General features: G+C 47.4%; 1 protein-coding gene across 2 annotated transcripts; it reads right to left on the bottom strand.

The window, feature by feature from the left end:
* Window positions 1-27484, bottom strand: JDP2 (Jun dimerization protein 2). 2 transcript variants are annotated; one of them, XM_073349224.1, is made up of 4 exons: window positions 27265-27484; window positions 15228-15451; window positions 3931-4035; window positions 1-1172 (listed from the first exon to the last, which is right to left on the bottom strand). In XM_073349224.1, exons 2-4 carry the CDS (start codon window positions 15426-15428, stop codon window positions 987-989), a joined length of 492 nt encoding a protein of 163 aa, XP_073205325.1. In that variant the 5' UTR covers window positions 15429-15451; window positions 27265-27484; the 3' UTR covers window positions 1-986. The 2 variants fall into 2 exon arrangements, with proteins under 2 accessions (XP_073205325.1, XP_073205324.1); XM_073349223.1 differs by lacking the exon at window positions 27265-27484 and adding an exon at window positions 26674-26987.

The raw sequence follows: 27484 nt of genomic DNA, 5'->3' as shown, positions 1-27484 counted from the left end.
TAAGTCAAAGTAACATTTACTGCAAGATACAGGACTGCGTATTACGAAGAACGTACATGGATGGAGATGGTCGTGGAGCCATTGTGGAGGGCTGTATGGGCCCCTTTCCCAACATGCCGAGGGAAAAGGAGCCAGACGCTACCTAACAAGTAACACAATGAGATAACTGTGGCATATGCGTTTGTAACAAACGGACCATTATAACATACATTTCTATGGGATCACATCTAGTGATTATATAAATCCGTATAGAGACAGCTGTATAAAAACTTTGTAAAAAATATAAAAAAGTGTAAAAATGTGCATTCAAAAGCACGGCCGACAGGGACAGCTGGGCTGTAAACATTATACTGAGTGTGCTTGTGGGGCGCCTGCGCCCCAGTGCCATGGACAGGCCCAGCCGCGAGGCAGGGCTTGTGTCAAGTGTTCGCAATTTTTTGTTTCGGATTCCATTCCGGAGTGTGTGCAAGGAGCAGTGGCAGGATCCAGAGGGACGGAGATAGGACAGACCTGGGAGATACAGCCAGCATGTCTCTGCCTGCCATCCATCTCCCACACATGTTCATTTCTCCTCCTGGATCAAGCCTTCACTCCCGGCCAGGGGCATACCAGTAGGTGTGGGAAGAGAGGAAGTTGCAACTTCCCCTCCCCATATCTCAATGTGATCCAGCTTCAGGATGCCCTGCAGCAGGCTGCTTGCTTGATCCCTGGGGCTGGTGAGCTGGCTGAAGGGCCACAAAGAGGTATTGCAAGTGGTTGCCCTCACCACAGCTGCTAGACCCATTCCAGGTTCAGCCTCAGAGTGGGATGAATGGCAGGTTCTTGATCTTCTCCTTCCCCTTATTTGGTTGGCCTGTAATCTCCAAGAAAGCCCACTGGATTCTGGCTGGACAAGGCCTTGGTGCACAGTTCTTCATACACTACATAGGCGACATTTTTGGAGACCCCAGTTTGTTGTCTCCTCCTTGTCCTGGCCAGTGCTACCTTCACTTTTTCTCTAGTTGTTCAAGCAGTGGGTTGGCTTCACTCTCTGGTGTCTTGATGCTGTCTGTCCGCACAATGCAAGTGGGACGGTGTCTGTTTAGCATTAGAATCAGCTGCTGCCTCTCCTGCTTCAGCTCCTCTATCTGGGCTTTCAGTTCAGCATTCATGAGCTCCAGACGCTCTGACTCCTGGCAGGGCCAAAAACACAGACATGGCTTTAATCTGTCTGCTCATAGGTGCGGGGAAAGAACAACTTGCTCTACGGTACCCAGTGCCCAGCATTGAATCTCCCTCTCCTACATGCACAATACACAGAGAGAAACTGCCCTCGACCAATCGAAGGTCTGTTTGCAAGCTACCCCTGCTTGATATTGCTCAGCAGCCCAGTGTGAAACTGATGGCCATGCAGCACAGGGAGCCACATGAAAGTCTTCTGATCAGATTTTATTCCTATTGGTGAGTAGAATCTAGTGCTGGGATCAAATGGGACTTTCCCTCCTGGCCATCCCCTGAGACCCAGAGCAAGACTGTTCCCTATCACACATTTACTAAATGTTTTGTCCTGGTTAATGTCCAATGAGCCAAGCGAAGTGGACTGGTGTTTCCAGTAGGATGAAGATTAATCGGCACTGTTCACATGTGCAAGGTGCACACACCTTTATTGGGTATACACACCTGTCTTGGGGGAATGGCTTAAATCTACAACAATGCTTTTGAGATAGTTAACAGGTGTAAATCATATCAGGTCTTAGTTTGTGCAGCAGAGTTACTCAGAAGTCGTGTCCCCATCAGTCACTACAGAAAACTCTGGCCTTAGAGATAGTTAAAAATAATTTTTTTGAGGAGACTTAATCCTCCCTGTCTCATTTTTACATGCTGAGGTGGGTGTTTTCTGTAAGCAGCAGAGCTTGTACTGCTTTCTTAAGTTTTGGTCTAAGAATTGTACTCTTCCAGATTATAGATTGCTCTGTCTTTGCCTTCAGGAGATGGAGGAACAACCTGTGTACTCCTCATTTCCCTGGTGTGATACCCTCCAACTGAGTATAGCTAAATTGAGTTTTTCTACTACTTGCTTATTGTCAGTACCTTTCAATCAACTACTCAAACAGCGTGATAGATATTCCTCAACAAGAAGATCTGGCTATGATTCATGATTCTATATTGGCCCTTTGATTTTTCTACTCTGAAGACGGCCCATGGTTTTGAACCATATTTGAAAGAGTTATGAAATCTGCATTTACGTAAGGCATATACTCAGCGAAGATTCCAAACCATAGAAACTGCTGTTTTGAAAGGTAGATATAGAAAAGTTCCTTCACATCTTCAGATTTGCCCTTGTAAATCTAGAGTGTTGGAAGATCTACCTCATTTTCTTTTGGCCTGTAGAATATCCCAGCTTCTGAGAACACGCTGGATTATACCTTTTTTGTATTAAAAAATAATTCTTTATCACAAACTCAAAGGACAATGGTTTTTAGTATTTTCTCAATCCCCAGTGGTAATTAAATCAGTGTCAATTTTTGCCCTTTTATCACTATGCCAAAGAAGAGAGTTCTGAATAACACCTGAATGTATTATATGGATGTTGCTGTTTTAGATTGTGTACGTTTTTCTCATGTTCACAAAAGACACGTCATATGCAATCTAATAAAACTGAACTGAATACTACAGAAAAGATGTTTTGCACTAGAAGTATTTTTCTGCCCTGAAGAAAAGAGGAACCAGTACCTAAGGAAGACCCAGCTTCTCAGGGAGAAGAGAAGCAACAAGGATTTCTGATCTTTTTATGGTTCAGACTTTATGGCTTGTCTTACTGAGAGAATTTGCTTTAAAAAGATCCTAGTGTTTCGTGCAAGGAGCCCCACGTCCAAGAGGTGCTCCTCACTGCACATGACTGTGTGGGAATGTGGGGTGCATCCCTGCTGAGGAGGCAGGAGTGCAATAGCCTGTGTGTGAGATCTTTGGGGTGGCACCAGGCACTGTAGGAGGAAGAGTACACGTGTGTACTGTACGGGAATCACTCTGGGAGAGAGTTTCATGTGCCTTTAGTGTACAGACTAGGAATCTCCACGCTTTGGGAGAAGTGGCCAGACTGTGGGCATTCCACTACCACATGTCAGGGGCTGACAAGTCTCTAGAGTCTATCCTAGTGCTCACCATGTATCTTCTTGGCACCTGTTTGTGTTGCACTGTTTGGGCTTGTGGGCCCTTGTGGTTATTTGGGTGAGATGTGTAGTATGTGCAGGGCTGCACACAGTGCTAGGACACAGAATTACACACACCAGAACTAAGTGTGTCAGATGCCTTCCTGCCCCAGCAAACTCCATACTACAGGAGTGGGTTTAGCTAGCTACCTGCTCTAGCTGGTAACAGACACATGAGACTGTGGTCCATTTACCCTGCAGGACCAGCTGGGGAAAAATGGGAAAGTGGCCCTATGTTCTCCCATGCAACTACCAAATGAGAGACTATATCTGCCAGGCACCAGGCCTCAGGGCAGCTGCTGGGCTCCCAGATGCAGGGAGAGGTGGTGACTGGAGGAGGGAACTCTTTGAACCTTGCAGTTGGGCGAGAAATGAGATTCAGCAGAATGAACAGTCCCTGCTGGTTGATTGCTGAAGAGCCTTTAATAGCCTTGGGAGTTATTTAATAGAATCATAGAATCTCAGGGTTGGAAGGGACCTCAGGAGGTCATCTAGTCCAACCCCCTGCTCAAAGCAGGACCAATCCCCAATTTTTGCCCCAGATCCCTAAATGGCCCCCTCAAGGATTGAGCTCACAACCCTGGGTTTAGCAGGCCAATGCTCAAACCACTGAGCTAAGTGGGCGTACATTCCACCTTTTCCTCTCCCGGTGGGGATGACTGAGGGGTGCATATTGCAGTGAAGCATAGCTGGAGAGGGAGGCTGTACCAAGCCTGCTGGGGAAAGGGAATGGGGTACTCACCCGCTGCAGGAACTCCGTCCTTTCCTTCTTCTTGTTGCGACATCGAGCTGCTGCTACTTTGTTTTTCTCACGGCGCCTTTTCCTCCTCTCCTCTTCCTCGTCCAGCTGGAACAGGACACAGGCCCCGCGTTAGAACAGCCAGACAAGTAACTGGGGAGTGATGCAGCTGGCAACAGCCCCCTCACCAGGTCTCACTGGCAATAGTGGCTGTGCAAGCCTCCCCCCACAGCTCAGCTGATGCTCCTCAGTCCTGACCTGCAGCATCCCTGGCTATTTTGGTCTGTCCTCCCCTCCCGCTCCTGGCCCACTGCTCCCAGTGCGCCTCAGTCCTGCCCTGCAACTCTACCTGCTAGTCTTGTTTTGGGCTCTTTGGAGCAGAGACTGCCGATCACTCCCATTTGTGACCAATTACTCCGTTTCTGTGATGTGGACTCTAGAATGAGGCAAACTAATTTCACCAGAGAACTGTGTAATCCATGTAAGAAACCGCTGTGAAGGGTCTTGTGCAACAGCCCAGACTCCCCTGCCCCAACAAAGATGTGTGGGAGTATAAGCAGAGAGCCTGTAAAGATACTCATAGTGGTCTCATGTGTCAAGAGCAACACTGACCCTCCCAGGGCTGAAAGCAAGAACAGCCCCACAGAGAGGGGCCTCTCCTCATGCTACAAAGTTCCCCTGCTACACTAAGCCAGCCATACTGCAGAGCTGAGGTCTGTGCATTAGTCCAGTGCAGCCCTGGTGCAATGTTGTGGCCCAGTGTGTGTGTGTGTGTGTTGGGGGAGCAATAGGAGAGACTTCTACTCTCTTCCCTATATTAGCCTAACCCTGGGCTGATACTGTAACAGGCAGATACAGGATTGCAAGGAAAGTATTTTCTTTAATGGCTATTCAAAGCACATGGGTGGCTTGATCAGATCAGACTGCTTCTGAGCAGGGATCTCAATGTAAGAGACAGTTCAGTCTACAGCTGTAGATGTGTGAAGTCTACATTGACAGCTGGTAAGGGCTGGGGGCAGCTGAAGGGAGTGGTGTCATTCCACGAGCATCAAACTAGCCAGGCCCAAGAGCCATGAAGACCTGAATGAGCCATTCCCTGACTGGTTCCATTCATTTCCTGCTCATGCAGCATGTTCAGCATTCTCGACTCAGAGTCCTCAGGCCTGTTTCCTTGAATTGTAGTGAGTAATGAAAGGCCCTAGTGCAGAGCATGGTGTATAGGGAGGGTGCAGCAAGATACCTAGATCCCATTGTAGCATTGAGCAAAGACAGAGGTTTCTGTATTTTACTTCATGACTCCATTGTTCTATGCTAATGGACTCAAACTTGCTGTGTTAACCCTACATCACACAGTCAGAAAGCCACTATCAAAGTATCAGGGGCATTACTTCAAAAACCTAGGGCAGTAACCCATCAAAAAACCCACCCTAAACCCTTTGTTATGGTACAGTTCAGTTCATAAATATTCATCTATTACTTAAGGATGCTGACCCAAATCCTCAAAGGTATTTAACTGGCTACCTCCCATTGAAATCAATGGAAGCAGGTGCCTAAATACCTTTTGAGGAAGTGGGCCTTTTACCCTTAAGCAAACATTGTAATTTTCTCAAAAGATACAAGAGTTATAACGCCTGGAAATTCAACAGTCAGGTTACACTTAAAAAAATATATATCAGGGAATCTGGAACTGCAAGAGAAAGTCACCCAAACAGCCTTAACTCTGCCTCTGTGTCAATGCCTGCAGCACAACTGTCAAGGTTCCTTCCCCACTCTGAACTCTAGGGTACAGATGTGGGGACCTGCATGAAAACCTCCTAAGCTTACTTTTACCAGCTTAGGTTAAAACTTCCCCGAGGTACAAAATTATTTTACCCTTGGATTTCCACTGCCACCACCAAACTTTATCTGGGTTTACTGGGAAACGTAGTTTGGACACGTCTTTCCCCCCCAAAATCCTCCCAACCCTTGCACCCCACTTCCTGGGGAAGGTTTGGTAAAAATCCTCACCAATTTGCATAGGTGACCACAGACCCAAACTCTTGGATCTTAGAACAATGAAAAAGCATTCAGTTTTCTTACAAGAAGACTTTTAATAGAAGTAAAGGAATCACCTCTGTAAAATCAGGAGGGTAGATACCTTACAGGGTAATTAGATTCAAAACACAGAGAATCCCTCTAGGCAAAACCTTCAGTTACAAAAAAGACACACAGACAGGAATATTCATTCTATTCAGCACAGCTATTTTCTCAGCCATTTAAAGAAATCATAATCTAACATGTACCTAGCTAGATTACTTACTAAGTTCTAAGACTCCATTCCTGTTCTGTCCCCGGCCAAAGCATTATACAGACAGACACAGACCCTTTGTTTTTCTCCCTCCTCCCAGCTTTTGAAAGTATCTTGTCTCCCCATTGGTCATTTTGGTCAGGTGCCACCGAGGTTACCTTTAGCTTCTTAACCCTTTACAGGTAAGAGGATTTTTCCTCAGGCCAGGAGGGATTTTAAAATCCCTTTATATTTATGACAACCCTTCCCTTTATATTTATGACAACAACGAAAACCAGGAACCAGTCTTACGATCTGTCTACACTCCAGCTGGAGGGGTGAATGCAGCACATGTAAAAATATGCAAGCTATGTTTTAATCTACCTAGCTTGGGTACCAATAGCAGTGAAGACGCAGCACCAGGGACTAGCTGCCCAAGTAAGTACCCATGTTCCTTGGCAGGCTTGTACAGCCCAAGCTGAAGCCCATGCTGCCATGGCTTTACTGCTGTTGGTACCTGAGCTAGGTAGATCAAACCTAGCTCAAGTATGTCTACACATGCTGCAATCATCCCCATGACTGCAGAGTAGACATGCCCTTAGCCACATATACTCCCCATCTCCATCACATCAGGGACTCTGAGAAATTATCAAACTAAACTGCCTCTCATTTACTGCATGACTTGACCACGCACTTCTGTTTAAATGCTGCAATGGCACATCTTGTCATCACTTCAGCAAACTACTCCTGCCTTCTCTATGGCCAACTGCAGTCATTGACAAGACAGATTTGTACATCTCTAAGCCAAAATGGACCACACTAAGGACAATTCCCGCCAAGTACAGGGTGTTTTAAACGTTGTTGTTCTATGAAGCTCAGCAGTGACATGTAGCTACTGTGCCTAAGGTTAGGAACCTCTTATGAGCTAGAGGGAACGTTTGGTAGTTTATCCACCAGCAGTGCAATGTTGGGTTAACCAACTGAGTACCACAGACATATCTATGAAACCAAACCCACATGCTCCAAGGCTCCTGGTCTCCTACCTAGGGAAACCGTACAAGTTGCCAACTTTATAAACTCCACACCCCTTTAACCAAAATGTCTCCATGTAACACACAAGTGAGACGGGATGGACACAGGGATGGGTCAGAGTTAAGGTGACTGGATGACATTCATTGGGCATCTCTTATGTTTGGGTTTTAAGGGTAACCAAGACATTGACTTCCCAACATTTGAGACAGTTACAGAGTTCTCTTCAAGGTCCTCCACCCCCAAAATAGCTAATACACTTACATTCCTACTTCCAGTTTAGGGAAGTATTTTGTCTGAGAATAAAAATATTAAACAAGGCCAGTTTCAATAATAGCACTTTCCATTAAAATATCCACAGAGGAGCCAACTCTCCCCTGTTCTGCATGTCTTTCACCCCTGTGCAAAGAGGGCATCAAATCAGACTGAGAAATGTTTTACACTCGCTTTGCAGAAGTGCAAGTGACAGTGTAAGGTGTCAGGCCAGGGGAGAACAGCCCAGAAATAGATTTAAATCTCACAGTACACTTTAATGTAATTAAGGTTGCCAAGTCTTTCTATATACAGTTAAAATCTTGTGTTTCTAACATTTGCAAGGTGGTGAATGGAAAGAGGCTTTTGACCTCTCACTTTGCCAATAGTTCCAGTAGCCCACAGATTCTTCCTTTTGGATTCTTGAAAGAGTAAGAATTTCAGAGTTAAGGGCAAAAGCAACTCTTAACAAATCTCTGCAAAAATTAAGCAGCGTTTTGGAGGTCAGTGTAATCACCATTCCACTCTCATGAGCATAGCTTCCACCAGCTACTGATTTGTCTCCAAGTTAGTCTTTGAGCCAAGAGGAGCTATTAAAAGCAGCCTGCTGAGTGCAAGAAAGAGCACAGAGAAGAGGAGACATGTACTTTCAACTCCCCACTCATCTCAGCCCACTTGCTTTTTAACATGCAAAAACATTCCCCCATGTTTGCTGCAAAACAGATGGTTAGTTGTGGCAGCAATAGGGAGCAATACCATTGGTGGGACAACACTTGCTGTCCATGATTCTCAGTTGATTGACACATTTTTGTGGTCTGCTTTGGCCAGTTCAGGCACAGAAAAGGGAGTGAATGATCCCTCCCCTGTCCTCATCTCACTGATCAGTCAAACTATCCCATCTATCCTAACAATTCAGATAACATAGTACAGAGAAGGGTCATGTCTCTTAGAAAGGTTACAGAAGCTCTGGGCATGTGGCTTAGCAGGGACAGCAAGAGTGGGAACTGGGACTCCTGGGGTCTCGTTGTGATTTCTTCACAGACGCTGTGGCCTCAGGCTAGTCACTTGCCCTCTTTCTGCCTGTTAATAGGGTGACACTAGCCCTTTTAAGAGGGGAAAAAGTGCACCTATGTCAAGTCAGCTGACTCAAATTGGACTTAAAAGGTGGCACCAGGGCCCTAGAAGGGAGAGAGGTCTGAGTGCACTGACAGAGAAGGGCAGGTGGGACTCCTGAAGAGGAAAGGGAGATCCAGAGAACAGCCACAGGAGAGGAGCGCAAAGCAAAGTTAGTACAGAGAGCCACTGGCAAGAGCAAGAGGTTGATTGGGAGGACTGGCCAAAGCTGGGGAACCCCAGCTGAGTTAAAGAAGAGCACTTGCAGAGGCCTCTGTGAAGGAGGAGGAAGAACTACCCCGGTTAAGAGAAGCCGAGCCCAAAACAAGGGAGAGTTTGATCCCAGAGCAGGGGTAGCTATGTGGAATGCCACCAGCAGTTCTGTCGCCTGACTTGGAACTCCAGGAGAAGGCTTGTGGGATAAATGTGGGTCTTGGGATGCTAAGGTATGAGGCCCCCACTCTCCAGGCCTCCAACAGGGGCCACAGGAGCTGGGACAGAGCAGTTAATGACTCACGTCATGGTGAGTGATGTGGGAATGGGACTGAAGAGGTGCTGTGAGTAACCCTTGAGGGGTTTGAGAGGAGCTGTTTTTACTATGAGGGATCTGCAGACAGTGGCATTTTACAGAACTAGAAGGATTTCAGTGTGCTGCAGACACACTATTCCTTTGCACAGGTGGATTCCAAGGGGACACTGAAGCAGGTCCACTTCTTGTGCCACAGCTTGACACAGGAGGATGCCCTGTGTTTTCCCATTAATAAAATGGGGACATCTACACTGTCCTCCTCGGCCAGGGGTCGAGACTTCATTCATGTTTCTAAAGCTCAGTAAAATCTATACATAGGAGGCTCTAGAGGGGGCACTGGGTTATCATACAGAAAGAATTTAAAGTAGCTCAAGGGTTAAACCAAACACAGTGGGCGGGGGCGGGGGGGGAAGAGGAGAAGAGACTCCCTGTGAGGAGAGGGGCTGAAGGGTTTTATTTCATATTTAAAGGTCCTCCCATTCTCTCTAATTCAGGAAGAGGCTGGAGTTGCCTTCTTCACAGTGCAGATTACGACCAACATGAATTTCCCCACGGACAGTGGCCTCAGGAGAAGGGCTTTGGTCTAGGGAGATCCCTGCTCTGGTTTGGAGAGGAAAATTTCCAGAGCCCAGCAGTGACTGTTTCTAACACCCCCGTGCAGCCAATCCAAGTGCCTTCCCACCTCCATGTTGAGCTTTCCAGATTCCTAGGAAGTACTGACACACCTCAGGTAGGGCTGCTCCTTTGAGTAAGGTTTAGGAAGCAGTCTATTCATCCCAGTGCCAGGGGAGACCCTGCCCTTCCAGCCAGGTATGCAGATATCTGTAGTGTCTGAGCTGCACCTCCCATAGAGCTGGAGGCAGCTGTGGGCTGCATTGTAACAAGTGCGTAGGCTGCTCTTTGGCCACTCCTGGGATATGCAGTTTTGGCTTTGCCAGGCTGCAGCTGCAAAACCTCCGCTTTGAACAGCTTCATTTCCTATCCTCAGCTTGCTGCCTTTAGGACTAGTGTGGCTGATGAACATGTTACAGCAGTGCACCTGGGTTCTGGCATGTGCCATTTGGATTGCCCCTTGTTTGTTGCATGGTGTTTGCTGACTTACAGCTCTAAGGAAACTCTTTCAATACTTGCTCTATGTTAGAGCAGAGCAGGGCAGAATGCATCTCCTCTGCCCCCTCCCACCACAGACACAGTGAACAAGACATGCAAAGAGCATCCAAAAGCTGGCTAGAGGACTCCCTGCTGTTGAGTGAGTCACATTAATGGAATAGTCTCACAGAACCCCACTGGCCCAGGGAGAGGAGTACAGCATGACCCCCACTGTACAGATGAGAAAGCAGAGCCACAAAGAGGTTAAGAGAGGTGCCTAAGGCCATTGAGGGAGCCAGCGGTAGCAGAAACAGCCAGATGACCAGGGATGGGGAAAGCTATGGACCTGCTTTTCCAACTGGACGATGGCACTGGAAGCAGCTGGGGGAAAGGGGAGCAGAAGCCCAGGGGCAGCTAGTTCCTTTCCACAGCAGGTATCATTTGTGTTCAGTGCCTGCCAGCCAGGAGACCCTGGCAAGGACTTACTCTGATCTCCAGCAACAGCAGATTCCAAGGCCAGGGTCCTCCACTGAGAGCACCTGGTAAGATCTCCCCTAGGGACTGTCAGATACAGCTGATATATCAGGGCACACAGAAAGACAGGACAGCTGATGGCAAGGCATGAAAGAGAAGGGCCAGGACCTTGAATTTCACTGGCAGAATGTGTAGAGTGCTGGGGGGCAAGGGCAGTTCATTGTGGTCTGCCCGGCCTCTAAGGAGTGCTGCAGCTTGATGCAGCTAACCATGGGACAAGTTACATTTTCTGCATGTGTTAGGTTTATGCTGGAGCTCACTGCTGCTCAGCTGATAGAGGAAATAAAAAGTCTTCAGAACACATCCATGGCACCTCTCAAGAGTTAGCCATGGCACACTGGACAAACTTCAACTAACTGCAACCTGCATCTCTAAAAGCCTCCTGCAATTTCAGGGAGATCTGCAAGTTTCCTGATTTCCTGGCCTGGCGCACAATATTGCTGTGTAGCTGTTAATCAGCTGCTGTATTACACTGCACAGGGGGACAATGTTGCAATGGTGAGTGAATTGGTCCTTCTATGTAGTGTATACAATTAATTTGGAATCCTTTAGCAGGAAAAGCCCTCAGAGCAATTGAAAAAATCAGGAGTCCAGCCATGAACAGTAATCTATATTTGGGAGGGCAAAGAAGAGAAAAAGCCTCTCTGCTGTGCATACTTAAGTACTGCTTGTGTGATACTCATGCCCGAGGGATTAGAGATCACATCCCAAACACCAACACCACTCCAGGGAGAATTCCATGTCCAGTGAGCTTCACCTGCTAACCATCTCAGAGACATTTGTAGGTGACAAGTTAGGGGTTCTGAACCCTGACGTGATATAATAGGGGAGATGTTTAATCCCACTGGCCTGAAGACATAGGCTCCCTACCCTACAGTGTTGCCGCTCCTCCTTCCCTACATACTGACACCTCCACGCAGCTCAGAACTTTCAGCAGCCAATCACAGTGCAGGAGTGCTTGAAACCAGTGGTACAAATTCACATATTCCTTGAGAGGGGGGCAAATTCTGGTTATTGCCCCCCTCCCACCCCAAAACAGGGGCTCTGTTCTCGCTCATCCTCCCTCCTTCAACAGGGAGCCCAGGTCTCCCTCAGCCAGGGAGTTTCCCCCCTCTTACCCACATAGTGCATGAGCTGGTGCTACCAGGAGACAAATATCACAGCAGATTCCCCTGCAGTCTGATGTACAGCAACAGAATCTCTGTGCACCAGGCTCTAACATCATTTGGCCTGATCGTCCTCTGTGTCTGGACCAAGGGACGTCTCGACCAAATTTCAATGTGGTTGCAACCCAGTGCACCGGACCACAACCCTATTTACTCAGAATTGGCCCAGTCGCCCCTCTGTACAGCTGGATCAAATTTCAGTGGCATTGCAAACATGCAGCTGGAGTGATGCTTTGGCAGCACCCATACTGATTTAGTACAGGACCACTGCTTGAAAGCGGTTGGTCCAAGCTCTCTCTGTCCCCCGCCTCCTACCCCTGGCTTGCCAGCCTATGGAATTTTGAATAAATGCACAAACCTTGGGTGAGCCTGGAACCTTTCCATACAGTATCAACTGAACATGGCAAGGGGGGTTGTTATTTGATCTTTTGGTGCTTCTGAAAGAGACCAACACTTTCACTGATTTCACAGCTTGTTGTATCTTGGGCCTGATATTCACAGTCCCTGAGCACTTGAAGCTCCAATTTGAAGTCACTGGGAGCTGCAATTGCTCAGAACCTGTGAAAAAAAAAATCATCTCTAAGGTATGTCAAGTAGGTTAACACAATCAGTAGCCATATATGGAAATCTTGGTGCAAGTGACTTCAACTGCTCACAGTGTAATTTCAACGTTGTACACCACGGTACAAGGTATAAAAAAGCATAATATATAACAAATGGAGGAAAGGGGAAGTTGATAGTAATGAATGTAAATCAGAAGCTAAGAATTATAGAACATTGATAAGGGAAACAAAGGGACCCAAGGAGACATCTATGGGTAGCAGAGTTAAGGGCAATAAGAAGGAGTTTTTAAAGTACATTAGGAACAAAAAGAAATTTAACAATGGTATTGGTCCATTACTAGATGGAAATGGTAGCATTAATAATAATGCAGAAGAGGCAGCGGTGCTCAATAAATATTTTTGTTCTGTATTTGAAAAAGAAACAGAGTATGTAGTCATATCATATGATAGCAGTGGAGTAGAAAAAGTGTTATCTCAGAAGGCTGTTAAACAGCTGCTACTAAAGTTAGATATTTTAAAACCAGTAGGTTCAATTAAACTTGCATCCAAGAGTTTTAAAAAGAGCTAGATGAAGAACTTTCTGGACCATTAATGTTAACTATCAATAAGTCTTGGAACACTGGAGATGTTCCAGAAGACTGGAAGAAAGCTCATGTTGTGCCAATATTTAAAAAGCATAAACAAGATGACCCAGGTAATTACAGGCCTATCAGTCTGATATCAATTCTGGACAAAACAACAGAGTGGCAGATACAGGACTCAATTAATAAAGAATTAAAGGACAGTAACATAATTAATTCCAATCAACATAGGTTAATGGAAGATAGTTCCTGTCAAACTAACTTGATTTTTTTTAAATGAGATTACAAGTTTGGCTGATAAGTATGTTACGTCAATACTACTACCTTTAAGCATATGTAAGGCATTTCACTTGGTACCAAATGACATTTTAATTAAAAATGAGAGGCATAAAATTAATATAGCATACCTTACATGGATGAACATCTCGCTAACAGATAGGTCTCAAAATGTAATCGTAAAACGCAATTAAATTATCATAGAATGGGAGTGTTTCCGGTAGGGTACGGCGGAGATTTGGTTTTGGCCCTACATTAAATTACTTCCAGGTCATTGATGAAAATGTTAAACATAAAATAGTCACTGATAAAGTGTGCAAATGAAACAAAAATTGGGGGAGTGGTAAATAATGAATAGAACAGGTCACTGATACAGAGCTATCTGAATTGCTTGGTAAGCTGGGCTCAAGCAAATAATATCCATTTTAATATAGCTAAATGGAAATGTATACATCTAGGAACAAAGAACGTAGGCCATACTTACTAAGTGGGGGACTATCCTGGGAAGCCATGACTCTGAAAAAGACTTGGGGGTCATGGTGGATACTCAGCTGACTATCAGCTCTCAGTGTGATGCTATGGCCCAAATGGCGAATACAATCCTTGGATGTATAAACAGGGGGAATATCGAGTAGGAGTAGGAGAGGTTATTTTATTGCTGTATTTGGCACTGGTGCAACTGGAATATTGTGTCCAGTTGTGCTGTTCACAATTCAAGAAAGACGTTGATAAATTGGAGAGAGTTCAGGGAAGCATCATGAGAATGATTAAAGAATTAGAAAACATGCCTTTTAGTGATGGTCTCAAGGTGCTTACTCTATTTAGCTTAATAAAGAGAAGGTTAAGGGGGTGACTTGGTTACAGACCATAAGTATCTACATGAGGAACAAATATCTAATAATGGGCTCTTCAGTCTAGTAGAGAAAAGGTATAACATGATCCACTAACTGGAAACTGAAGCCAGACAAATTTTCATATCAAGAGTAAATTTTTAACAGACTAATTAACCATTGGAACAACTTACCAAGGGTCATGGTGGATTTTCCACTGGCCATTTTTGAGTCAAGATTGGATGTTTTTCTAAAAGGCCTGCTCTAGTAATTACTTTGGGAAGCTCTATGGCTGTGTATTACAGGAGGTCTGACAAGATAATCACAGTGGTATCTTCTGCCCTTGGAATCTATGAATATGTATTGTTCAAATAGCCTTCTCTTCCCAATAGCTATGTTGCGGCATGCCCCCTCCCTAGCCAGCAAGCTAGAGGCGCAGCTCCAACCACAAGCCAGGAGGGAGTGGGCGGGGGGGGGGGAACTGTAGAGAAAAGTTATGTGTCGCCTCTCTCTAACCACCACTCTATGCTCTTGCCATCCAGGGAGCAAGGAGCCCGAGTGCCAACCCCCATGTGACCAAAGGCTCATTCTCTCAGCAAATGAAGAGATTTCCATAACAGCTCGATGGACAAAGGGCCACATGGCTTCAGTTCCTGACTGGCTCCTCAAGTTGTAAAGTGGGTGGGTGACCAAGGCCTCTCTCCTCTGAGCCAGAGTATCATGAGATCTGGAGAGCTGGACTGGGATACAGAGCCTTTCACTGCTGGGTCAGTGGTTCGCACCCACCCCAGGCCAGAGTGACAGGAGGTGAAGGGGGTTGTCTCAGTCCAGTTTTCAGCATGCTTAACTCATTAAAAACTTTTGGGGCCATCCTGGCAGACAGACCAGTGACTGAACAGCCTATCAGAATGGAATTGTCCAGGGGGTAGGGAGGAGAGGCGAGGCGGAGGTAGCATGAGAGGGGAAAGCTTGTCCTGCTACCATCCATGGATAGAGAAGACATCAGTCTACAGTGCCTTCAGAGCAGCCCCCCAGAGGGAGGCAGGGCTTGGGGAATTCCCCCAGAACTCACCTCACTTTTCACAGGCTGGGGCCTCTTCCCAAGTTTCACCTCCAAGAAATGCAGTGGAGAGATCATAGCCCCAATGTTGCGGATGTCAGCGTACTTCAGCTCTTCCACCGTCAGGGTGGTGCCCGGGAGTCCTGACAAGGGGCCAAGCCCAGGCAGAGCGCCAGCTGTCAGGGATGGATCCGGAATCTGCCCTGGCATCATAGCAGGGCAAGCAGCTTCTTGCTCTAGGGAGAGATCGAGACACAGGCCATTATAGGGATTTAGTCAGAGAGTCCCACAAGTGGGAGCAAGCACAGCTTACTCCAAAACCCAACAGGGTATGAACCAAGGGAAGCAGCTGCTCTCTCCCTTTCTGCCCTCACTCCCAAACCTCTGGAATACCATGTGCCAGGGCAACCTCACCTAATCTGCTATGAGGGATCCCTACCCACATCTTTCTGGTGCCACTGAGGGGGTGAAGAGACACGTACAGTCTCAGAGCAATGAGGAGCCAATTCCCCCAGGCCTCTGCTCCGATACTGCAATTTGAGCCTGTGGCAGAAGCACTGCATCTCATCCCACCCTCCCAGCACACAAACTCCAACGGGGCCATCGTACTCCCCTGTTCTCTACAACAGGCAAAGTTATTTGAGGAAGAGGAACCATTCCCCAGCTTTAACACTCCTTGCACATTGTAATTGGTGATAGACACAAGTCCCAGCAGGAGAGCAGCAAGGACACGAAATCTCCCAATGTTTGAGAGTCCTCCCATAAGAGCTCAGTCATGACCACATCTGACAGATGTCTGCAGAGGGTTACACTGCCAAGTAGGGGAGCAGGCCCAACAATGCCATGGGACCTCCCACTCCCCAGCTCTGTGGCCGCATTGAGCGGATTAAACACACTGACTGAACAGTAATCGTGCATATTCCAGGGAGACTAGAGTAGAAAGGAAAGAGCTTCAGATAAAGAGCTCTGGAGACACCAGTATCAGTTGGTAACTACAGTTGCTCCCAGGGAAGGCTGTAGGGGAGGAAGGCAGTGAACGAAAAGAGGCACAAGAACAACTATATGTACCAGTGCATGAAGTTATGAGGAGAGGCTGAGGGAGCTGGGATTGTTTAGCCTGCAGAAGAGAAGAATGAGGGGGGATTTGATAGCTGCTTTCAACTACCTGAAAGGGGGTTCCAAAGAGGATGGCTCTAGACTGTTCTCAATGGTAGCAGATGACAGAACGAGGAGTAATGGTCTCAAGTTGCAGTGGGGGAGGTTTAGATTGGATATTAGGAAAAACTTTTTCACTAAGAGGGTGGTGAAACACTGGAATGCGTTACCTAGGGACGTGGTAGAATCTCCTTCCTTAGAGGTTTTTAAGGTCAGGCTTGACAAAGCCCTGGCTGGGATGATTTAACTGGGAATTGGTCCTGCTTCGAGCAGGGGGTTGGACTAGATGACCTTCTGGGGTCCCTTCCAACCCTGATATTCTATGATTCTATGATTCTAAGCTCACAAGTAAGACGCGGTGGGATATTGCAAATCCTGACTATAAATGACAGAGAAAAGTTAGGTTTGGTTAGAGAGGCTGGGGAGCCACCACAGTGTTGCCCACACAGGATTCCACAGTCTCCTTGAGAGAGAATGCCTACAAGAGGGGGAGCATCAGGCAGAACCCAGGTGGATAAAATCCCTAGGTCAAAAGAAATTACCTCTAGTAGGAGGGACATACCTGCAGATCAGGATGGGGAGAGAAATCAGACAGGGGCAACAAAGTACTACAAGAGTGATAAGGGGCAACTTCAGCTACTTAGATGCCAACTGATCAATGGTCCCTTCAGGATGTTGTCTGGAGAAACAATTTCTTGATACTATGAATGACTGCTTCTTGAAACATCTTGTTCTGGATCTGACAAGATCAGAGACTACTCTAAACATAGTTCTGAATAATTTTCAGGCGTTGGTGCAGGAAGTACGGTGGAGCCATCAACAATTACCATAATGTGCATTGGCTCCAACATCCTCTCCAGACGATCAGACTTACAGCCAGGTCTGAAACTGAAATTCAAGCAGGGGAACTTTGCATGAGTGAAGATAAAGGAAAATGATAGGAACTTAGAGACCACAGAATCAGCATGGAGGCTGCATAAGACTAACTTAGAATCACAGATGGGATCCATCCTCCAGAACAAATAAAAGGAAGGGAAAAGGGAAGGAAAAATCCACAGGTACAAGAGTTTATTTTGGCCAAAAACAAATACAAAAAGAGAGGGGAAGGAAGAAATCCAGGCCAAGTGAGGCAAATAGACTGGGGCAAACTCTGGCAGGTCAGTTACAAGCTGGAGAATAAGAAGTAGCCAAGCTATGAAAAAGAATAAAAAGTTATTTAATTAGATGAGAAGCAGGAAGCCCATGGAAGAGTGAATGGGGCTGTGAGACCAACTGAGTGCACAGAGAACAGCTGAGTGCCCTCACCGTAACTACATCTGTGTTGGTGTAACAAGGCTGACACTCGCAAATGACCCAGTTACAACATACATGGTTCAGTTGTGTCCATGCAGCAGCTTTTTTCACAACACAACCATGTCACCAAGTTAGTCCATGCACTCATGACTCTGCCTACCTGGGTTTGCATCAATGTACTCTGGGAAAGTCTGGGCTTTTATCCCACACTGCCTCAGCAAGGGAGAGTGTACCCAGAACCATGTACACAGTGCAGGAGAATGTGGGGCAATGCACTTTGAGTTGTCCTGTTATCCAGAGAGCTGGGAGAAAGGAGGACCAGCTAAACAAGGAGAGTTAGAGGGTCCCATTCTGCACAGCCTAGCAATAGTTTTAAAGCTAGTTATATGAAGCCAGCCTAGGCAGTTGGCGGAGTGCAATACCAATACCACTAGGGAAATGGGCAGCATGGTGGCAGGTGATAATGTAGCTCACATTGGAAAGAACAATTTTAAATCTTTCTGCTCTCTAATGGGCTCTGAACTAGTGGCAACCTCTAATGAGAGAGGTCACAGTGAGCAGTTCACAGAAGGGCATCTGCTCACCACACAGCAACAGTAACAAAAGCGACAATGTCTAGGAACAGAAAGTAGTATGGGAAACCTGATAAGGGCATTATTGTAAATCAGGGTGTGTCCTTACCACGAATCCAGCACTCAGCTTTGGCCATCAACTCCACAGGAACAGAGAGCAGAAAGAAAAAGGTAAGGCACTGGGGAAGGGAGTGTTCAATACAAAATGACCTCAGAGACTAGGACATTTTCGTTTGGAAAGGAGAAAATGAAGAAATAAAAGATGCAGAATCTCAACTAATGAATAGTCTTGTTGGGCTGATGCTACTTGATAAAAATGGATGTTTTTCCAGTACTCTTACCTACTTGATAAAAACAAAAAAAACAAAAAAAGAGAGAGAACTAGAGAGAAAATATGTAGTAATTTTTCATGGCCTGAGAAGAGACAGATTATCAGCTGGCTTGGTTGAGGATCCAAAGACAGAAAACAAAATAAGATAGTAACCTCCACACCGGGAAATTTTATCACTGGACAGCTCTAAATTCCATATGTCTGGAACTGGCTACATTGTACAGAAATTCAAAACAATACCCCACACACAGCAGACCAGTGAAGCAGCGTATCACTCTCCTTTTATTCTTTCTAGCCTGATTTACGGCTGCAACACTTTGTTCCCTCAAGAGATCAGACAATGTCCTGTCCTAGGCACCACTTTGAAAAGTGCAGTCAGGTACCCTGGTACCATCCCAAAATTCTCAATGACTTCCTGAATACTGTCCCTCCAGGTTAGAAAGACACTAATTTCAAAAATGTGGGCTGCCAAAGGACAGTTGACCTTTGGAGACTTTTTCCAGGGCACACGACCTTTTTGGGGATTTCTATATGTACCTACAAGTTAGACATTTCCTCGACACGGTTTCTAAAGAAAACTAGTAGGCAACCTCTCCTGGGAAGAAAATCTAAGGGAAAAAGGAGTTCAGGAGAGTGCAGGGCAGTTTAAGAGACAATATTAAAGACACAACAGCAAGCTATCCCGATGCAAAAGAAAGATAGAAAGGTAGTAAGAGGTCAAAATGGTTCCATCAGGAGCTCATTAATGTGAATATCAAAAAGGAATTCTACAAAAAGTGGAAACATGGACAAATTGCTATGGATGAATACAAAAAAATATTGTCTAGGAACAAAATAAAAAAGCTAAGGCACAAAATGAGTTATACCTAGCAAGGGACATAAAAGACAGTAAGAAGAGGTTCTATAAATATATTAAGAGCAAGAGAAAGATGAAAGTATAGAAAAATTAGATCTTCAGTGTTGCCACACAAATTGTAGTGACTTCAGATACTAACTAGCTCCTCTGTATGCTCATACATCCTAATGAGTAGATCTAAACTACCTTCCAATACACAGATAGTCAACCTTGTTCCTGGTAACTCCAGCTGGGGAATTCCATATTACCTTGTGGATATATTTGTGGAGGAACAGTGTTCCACCAATTATGATCCCTGCTACCAGGCACGGTTTTACCAATCTTTCACCGTTTGGATTCTGGCAACCCATGTCTGCCCATCACTCTCACAACTCTGTTGCTGTCATCTCCAACCCTGGCCTTGAAGTCCTCATTAACAAGCACATGTCATGCTTGGGAATGTTGTCAACTGGAGTTTGTAGGCAATTAGAGAACTGATCTTTGATCTTGTCATCATAGTTGTCTGTTGGTAACACTGAGTAACTGACATTTTCACGTATCATGTTTGAAGCCTTGCTCAGAGCAATCAGCTGCTAATGGGCACCCTGTCTATAAGCAATTTTTCTGCTTTGGAAGTCATAATTAACGTTGTTCCCTCTGAGTGGCACCAATCTTGTCTCCCTGAACATATAAGGGCTATATTTTAACTTTTAAGTGTTTTGTCAGCTCCAGGCCATTGCTTAAACCACAGATTTTGAGATTATATTTGTCTGTCTGTTTGGTTGTTTGCGTTACTTTGGTTGTTGTTGAACCCATTGTTCAAATGTTGCAGAAACCTACTTTTCTAGTTTGTTTTACCTTCAGTAAAGAACCCGTCAGAATCTTTGGGTTCCTGAAGGCTTCCCTTATCATTTCTGCCGATACAGAGTCCATTATTTTGGCACATTGTTTGTCTGAATGGCTACCTTGTTGTGTTTCCATAACTCAACTCAACTCCCCTCCCCCCCCTTTCTTTTTTTACAACGATAAATTGTTGGCTTATCACTCAATCCCCAATCTGGAGGACCAGTGGATTCCTTTTCATCTGGTCCCTACTCTTTGACCAATCTGCTTGGGTGATCCTGCCAGGGAGTGAAAACTCCCAATGGCATAGCTTTTAGGGTCACAGGAGCACACAAGCCTTCCCAACCCATCAAGGACAGGCCACAGGGAATTGCTATGTTAAATGTTATTAATTTGTAGAAATTAAGCAAAAACTAAGCTTTCAATATGCCGAATGCCTTAGCACGCAATAGAGTTTTCCTTCGGTTATCTGATATTCCCATGCAACTGTTCCTCACTTTATTCGTCATGAATGCAGTATATTCTATATTTCAAATAAATGGTTTATAGAAGGCCCGCTATTATTTACCCATTCCTGCAAGACAAGCACAAGAAGGCATATTACTTTAAAAAGCAATAATTTTAACCCTTAGATCTCTTCCAGACTGCAGGGTAATGATTGCTCAGAAGAATGCCATTGAAAGGGCTAAAGTCTAAACTGGTAAAAAGGACAGACAGTGATCATTATTAAATTATTTGCCAGTAACCAGACCACAGAAGTCACCAAGACCTGCAGTTGTATCCTATCCTCTCAGACAACAGCGTGCTAGGTACTGGCAAATGCTAACTTTAATGGAAGCCACTCAACTTTTGTGTGCTCTGTATTAAATCAGTGGATCTTCCTGATGCAAAGGAGTCAAGTATGTTTAGTGCATCAAAGAAATCAGCTGCAGTGACATCAGCTGAGACAAAACTGAAAAGGCACTCTGGGCTCTCAGGGTAGTCACCAGCTGGGACAGCTCAGGAAATAACCCCCTTCTCTCTACCAAGGATATAGTATAAGCGCTATATAAGTCACTGTCAGAGACAGACTGCCAGGTTAGCTGAACCAGGACCCTGCTGCAATATGGCAGCCTCTGTATGCCTAATATTGCACGAGTTACCTATAAGCGCAATAGACTTTCCAGCTGGAGTCAGGAAAGCAACTCCTTGAGTCAGACACTGGATCTGTGCTGACTTAAGAAGCAACATCAATGCCCTTCCCAGAGACACCCACCCAGATGCCTTTGCAAGAGGATATGATGTGAATAGTCATATGCAGCAGACTTTATAAACACCCATCCCTGCAATGCCTTGTTCCAAAATCCTTGGGCCCCAAGGAATAGACCCCTAAGGCCCTGATGACTGTGGCAGGGAATGCTCCCCAGGAGATAGAAGCCAGAGCCCGTTTCCGGTGTGGGAAGGGTCTGGCTCTGCCTTGAACTTCTGTTTATTTTCACACAGATGGCAGAAATACCACAAGAGTCTCACAGAGAGACAGCTCCGCCTTTGGTTGGATTTGTGCTCTAGTAAAGCCTTCATAAAAAGCCCAAACAGCCTTGCTGTCTACCTCCCATCCCAAATCTGTGAGTGAGAGAGATCCACTGGCTGCCCTCAAACCATGAGAGAGAGCCCAGCTGCCCTCTTCCCTATCAGAGACAGACTCCCCAGCAGAGAGAGTGCTATTTCCCAGTTCCACCCCTCAGCAGAAAGCGGCACCACTTGGCCATGCTGCCCAGCTCAGCCTCTTGGGGTGCAGTAGGTGCTGGAACTAGGGGTGTGGGGGTGCTGCAGCACCCTCTGACTTGAAGTGGTTTCCATTATATACAGGGTTTACAGTTTGGTTCAATGGCTCTCAGCACCCACACTATACAAATTGTTCCCGCACCCCTGAGCTGCACTTGGGAATATTATCTCTAATGCTGCTGCAAACAAAACCTTTTAAAAGAGAACATTTGTTACAAATCCACAGAAGTAAAGCTCAGCCATCATCAGAGCGCACTGGAGCAGCCATCCTTTGGGAGTGACCCCTCAGCCTTCCACCTGTCAGACATTCCCAGTCCAACACTAAACCCCCCAACTACTGCTCAGGATAGCTGCATTAGAGCCCTCCAAATGCACAATCCCTCCCAGAGTAACCATCCCTACTGCTTTCTAACTTGGTAGTTATCAGTCCCCTTCATGTGGCATCCCTTGCTCTGGATACAGATCATATCATAGGGCTCCTCTTTGCCTGCCTCCCTCCCCCCACCCCAAGGATCTTTCCCTACCATGTCCATCACTTGTAGTAATCTGAAAGTAAAACCTTAATTGCCATTAGACAAACAATCTGCTCTTGTTCCTCCTATTTCTCTAGCACCTTCCATCCCAATGATTCCCAAGCTTTAAACTACTAAACAAACTATACATCAAGATCACACCCTTCCCCCATTGTTACGCAGCCATCTAGTTAGCTTGTGAGCTCTTTGGGGCAGGGGCTGTCTTTCTGTTTTGTGTTTGTACAGTGTCTAGCACTACAGGGTTCTGGTCAGTGACTAGGGCTCCTAGGCTCTACCACATACAAATCATCATCATCTCTGGAGTGGAACAGGACATATGTTTAACACCACAATGCAGAGCTACAAGTAGTTTAGGACATGAAGATAAGAACGATCTTATTTCCAACTGAAACAGCTGCAGGAATTTAGGGAGGGAAAGTGTAATGATCTCAGCTGGAATTAGGTCTGGACACTGAGGCTAACAACCTGACTCTTGTGAAAAATCCCCTGGAACATTCAACGACCACAAGTGGTCAGAACTGGAGTTTATTTTTAAAAAGACATTTCATCAGAAAGGCTGGCACTTCCAGCAGCACAGCACCATCTAGCACTGCACTGGGGACCTAGGGTCAGCACTGACTCGGAGGGGAGAATGCCCTGTACATATTCTTCAAAACACTTCCTGCAACCCTGGAGTGTTCCTTAAAAGTCTCCCATCCAAATAATGACCAGGACTAGTCAGTTTATACTAACCCTGCTCAGCAGACAAGCCCATTCATACCCTTTGGTTGTCTGGCCACAGGTTAACTGTCCTTTGATGTTTGGATCAATATTCTGAACACTAAAGGCAACTGGGAAATCCATTAGACCAGTCAGTGATAGATAGAACTCCACACCCCCTTCTTCTTCTTCGAGCTGCTCTAGTGCCAAAGGAGGAATCATGTAGCCGAACACAGTGGCCAGTGCTGTGCACTGCAGGTCTCACTTTCCAGGACAGCAGATCTGAGGCCAGATTTTCCAAAAGTACTCAACACCCTGCACACCTCCCATGGTTACGCTAATGGCCAGAATCTCAAAAGAACTTAGCACCAAACTGAACTCTTCTGGATATCCAGCCACTGGAGTGCAGCAGGAGCAGCGAACTCAGCCCAGAGTATGGGGGAGTAAGGAGGTGAGAGGAACAATTGTACAGTGCTCAAAAGCTGCCCATTCTGACATTGGCTAGTTAGCAAAACTGAGGGATGGGGAGGTCCTATTTACTCCTCTTTAGTGGGCACCACAACACAGGTCCTCAAAAGCACTGCAAGAAGGGGAATACTAGATTGTGAGAAAGGTGCAGATACATCCATAGGGGCTTTAAGGGCACAAGGCTGACAAGCCACAGAAAGAGACAGCAGTTTGCACTTCATTTCTTAGGATTCTGTTAAATCCCCAAATAAACAAGGTGAGTAAGGTGATATAGTTTATTGGACCAACTTTCAAAAGATATTACCTCACCCACCTTGTCTAACATCCTGGGACTGACATGGCTATTACACTGCAAGTAAACCTGGGACAGCCAATTGCTGCTCTGAACAGGGCTGATTTGGACTGCAGCCCCTGCACCACACCTCCCCACCCTATAAATGGGGATTTCTCTTTTAGTTAGTGGGAGTTAGACTAAGAATTTGCTCTCAAACAAGTAGCATTCCCAGAAAGCCCCATGTAAGAATAACTAGCAAATTCCCGAGGCAGGCTTCTGGCAAAGGCCTCCAGATAGAAATTTTCATGCAAGTTTCAAGAAACATGCTAAAAATTCCAAGTCTGAGTTGCTGAAGCATTTGTCTCTTCTGTGCTCTCAGAGATCGTGCACATGCGCGCGGACACAAACACACACACAGAGTTTGGCAGTGGTTGCGTTCCAGAGCTGGTAATACAAGCCATGAAGCAGGCTGCCAAGACAAGCAAAAGAATGAGCCAGGCCCCATTTCATTGGCCCACCAAACACTGCATATGGCCCTGGAATCAGCCAAGAGAGTGTTCTCACCCTCCTTGAAGGCATAGGAGACCCTGTGTTTTCAAATACACCTCCACAGGGCCTTCATTAAAGGAAAATGGAAACATTATGTGTGTGTGTGTGTGTGTGTGTGTGTGTGTCTCTTGTCTCAATATTTCTCCCTTTCCCCCAATTTGCTCTCAAAGCTATTTCGCTACCACTGAAATAGAAGAATGCCTTCTGGAGCAGAAAGCACAAAAGAATGTGACTTCCATTCAATTCTATGCCTGGCTATTAAAGTGGACTTGGGACTGAGAGAGCAGAGGAAATCTCTAGGGGCTCCCTGCCTTTCCAGGGCATAGAGAGCAAGTAGGAGGAAGTACACTCATGGGGTAGCAGAACACATTGAAACTTTTCTTGTAACAAAACTAAACTGGGCCTCCTGGAATTCAGATTCTCTTATTCTTAACCCACACATTCACTGTGTGGACAGGTGAATTAGAAAACAAAAATCTGCAGAGATGCTAAAACCCACTCCCCACTGTGGCACCAAACTGAAATGAGTTGCATTACCAGAACCCATCAAAACCAGGCATTAACCAAAACAGATGGCTAGAGTTAGGGCAAAATACTGCATTTGTGAACCTTCACTCTGCTCTCCATGCGTGTGCAGGTCTCATTTGGGTCCGTCTACACTGCATTAAAGAACGCTACAGAACTGAGTCTCAGAGCTTGGGTCAACTGACTCTGGCTACAGGCCTAAAAATTGCAGCATAGAGCTATTTAGGTTCAGCCTGTGGCCTGGGCCCTAAAACCCACCCCCGGTGTAGGGTTTCAGAGCCTGAGCTCCAGCCCAAGCCTGAACATCTCCACTGCAATTTGTAGCCCCATGAGCCCAAGCTACAGCAATGTCATGGGTCTAGTGTAGGCATACCCTTTTGCCTTTTGATGTACCCATCTGTGCAGTATCTAGATGCCAGGACATCAGTGAGCGTTCCTTGCACAGAAGGCGAACAGAATGTCCAGGTGCACCTAAGAGGAAAATGTTGCTCGTAGACACAGTAGACAACAGGCTCTGGAGCTAGCCCTACAGGAGGCTTCTGTCTTTGCATTTTAAGAAGGTCTGTTAGCCTTAGCCCTACCCTATCAGCCCATCCTCCTTAACCTACCAGAAGCAGTGAGGACACCCAGACATGCATAAAGTCCTAGCACCCAAAACCCCAGGTGATAGGTGCTGGCACTACGGGTTCACTTCAAGCCAGGGGCTGCAGCAGGTTTCCATTATATACAGAGTTTAAAGTGTGGTTCAATGGCTCTCAGCAGCCCCATATACAAATCGTTCCAGCACCCATGAGTGACCCACGCTTCATCTCTCTTTTGTTGTTTCCCTTCCCTTGTCTAGCTGGACTGCAAACTGCTGAGGGCAAGGCCTTGTAAAGCCCCGAACACACCGCTGGCTTCACAGAAATAAAAGCGTTTGGTACCTGGCACCAGGCCCTATGCACTCCAGGGTCTCTTCACACCAACCAGCGCAGGACAGGGATAGGGGCCAGGCTTTGCCTAAACTGTAGGCTGAGCTTCCCTTCCAAAAGAGAAAGTCTGCGCTCCTTGCCCAGCAGCCCCCTAGGCGCGTTCGTGGGCGGGAGCAGGGGGGTGAGAAGAGGCCGGACCCGGCTCAGCAGCTCCCAGGGCCAGCGCACATTCCGGGGGCATGGCGGGCAGGGGGCAGGCGGTCCCTGGGGTCAATAGGGGGACACGCAGCCGCCCTGCTCTGGCCACGGGGAGGGACGCGGACCCTGGACTCCTGAGCGTCCTCGTGCGTTGCGGGACCGGGGCAGCACGGCAGACCCCAGAGCACAGCGCAGCCCGGGGGCAACAGGCAGCATGGCCCCCCTCTCCAAGGATGGGGGGGGGCAGAGCCCACGACGCTTCCCCATGACCCCGGCCGGTGCAGGTTCCGGGCCGGGCTCTGCAGCTAGCCTGTTCCTCTCCCGGGTCCCGGCCGGGCAGTCCTAGCGGCTACCCCCGGGAGGGAGCCCAGGGCTTCCCGACCCCCCACGTCTCGATCCCTGTTCTGCCCAGTGCTAAAACTCCCCAGATCCCGCTCCCGGCCCCGCACCGAGCTGCCCCCCCCCGCACCGAGCTTTCCCCCCCTCTCCCCGCTCCACCCAGACCCACCGTGCAGAGGGAGAAGGCGGCCGAGGTGCCCCCGGGGCCTGGCTGCAGGAGCCGGAGACAGGCTGCACGCTCAGCCCCTCCGCTGCCGCCTGGCTCCGGCGCTCTGCCCCTGTCCCCAGGCCCGTCCTGCCGAGTCTGGTCCCGGGAGGAGCCGGAGCAGCTGCCGCCCCCGGGGCGCCTGGCCAGCAGCCACCGCCACCACCACAGCCGCCGCCCCCCGTCGCTGCCCCGGTGCGTCCCTCCCACAAGCTGTGGCGGGCGGCTGGGTGGGTTGCATCAGCCCCGGTTATATAGCGGCCCCTGGGCTGCGGGGAGGGGTCGGGAATGCGGAACCGGCCGGGCTGCCAGCTCCAGACGTCAGGGAGGGTGGAGAAGAGGAGAGCGCAGGCCGGGGGTGGGAGCAGCTCTACAGAGACAGTGACCTTCCCCCCGCGCCCCCGGGAGCGAGCGCGTGCTGCACTCCCCCCACCCCCCGCGGCCCTCCTTCGCCCTGCACACCCGGGAAGGGCGGATCAGCTACACATAAACGCCTCTTCTCCGCTCCCTACATCCGGGAGGTGGGGGGCAGTGGCTACATGGTATGACACATACCTCCTCCTCCTCCTCACTCTGTGCATCCCAGCGAGGCAGCTGGGGGGAATGGAGGAGCCGGCTGCATCCTGCATACACGCCGCCGCGCGCTGTAGATCAGAGGGGGTCTGGGGAGTCAGCTACACAGCGTGAGACACGCGCACACGGCTCTCCCCGTGCATCGCCCTCTTCTCCGCCCAGAGAGAACGGAAGGCGAAGAGGGTGGAATTGCCAGGCTCCC

This window comes from Lepidochelys kempii, chromosome 6 (assembly GCF_965140265.1).
Source record: "Lepidochelys kempii isolate rLepKem1 chromosome 6, rLepKem1.hap2, whole genome shotgun sequence".
Classification (NCBI taxonomy): Eukaryota; Metazoa; Chordata; order Testudines; family Cheloniidae; genus Lepidochelys; species Lepidochelys kempii.
This window is presented reverse-complemented; position numbering and strand designations above follow the sequence as displayed.

Excerpts from the sequence above, each read along its gene's own strand:
- JDP2 (XM_073349224.1), bottom strand. The coding sequence starts at position 15,428 with ATGATGCCAGGGCAGATTCCGGATCCATCCCTGACAGCTGGCGCTCTG. Across the intron at positions 4,036-15,227 it reads CCCAGCCTGTGAAAAGTGAG|CTGGACGAGGAAGAGGAGAG; the intron begins GTGAGTTCTGGG and ends GTCCTGTTCCAG. Across the intron at positions 1,173-3,930 it reads GGACGGAGTTCCTGCAGCGG|GAGTCAGAGCGTCTGGAGCT; the intron begins GTGAGTACCCCA and ends TGGCCCTGCCAG.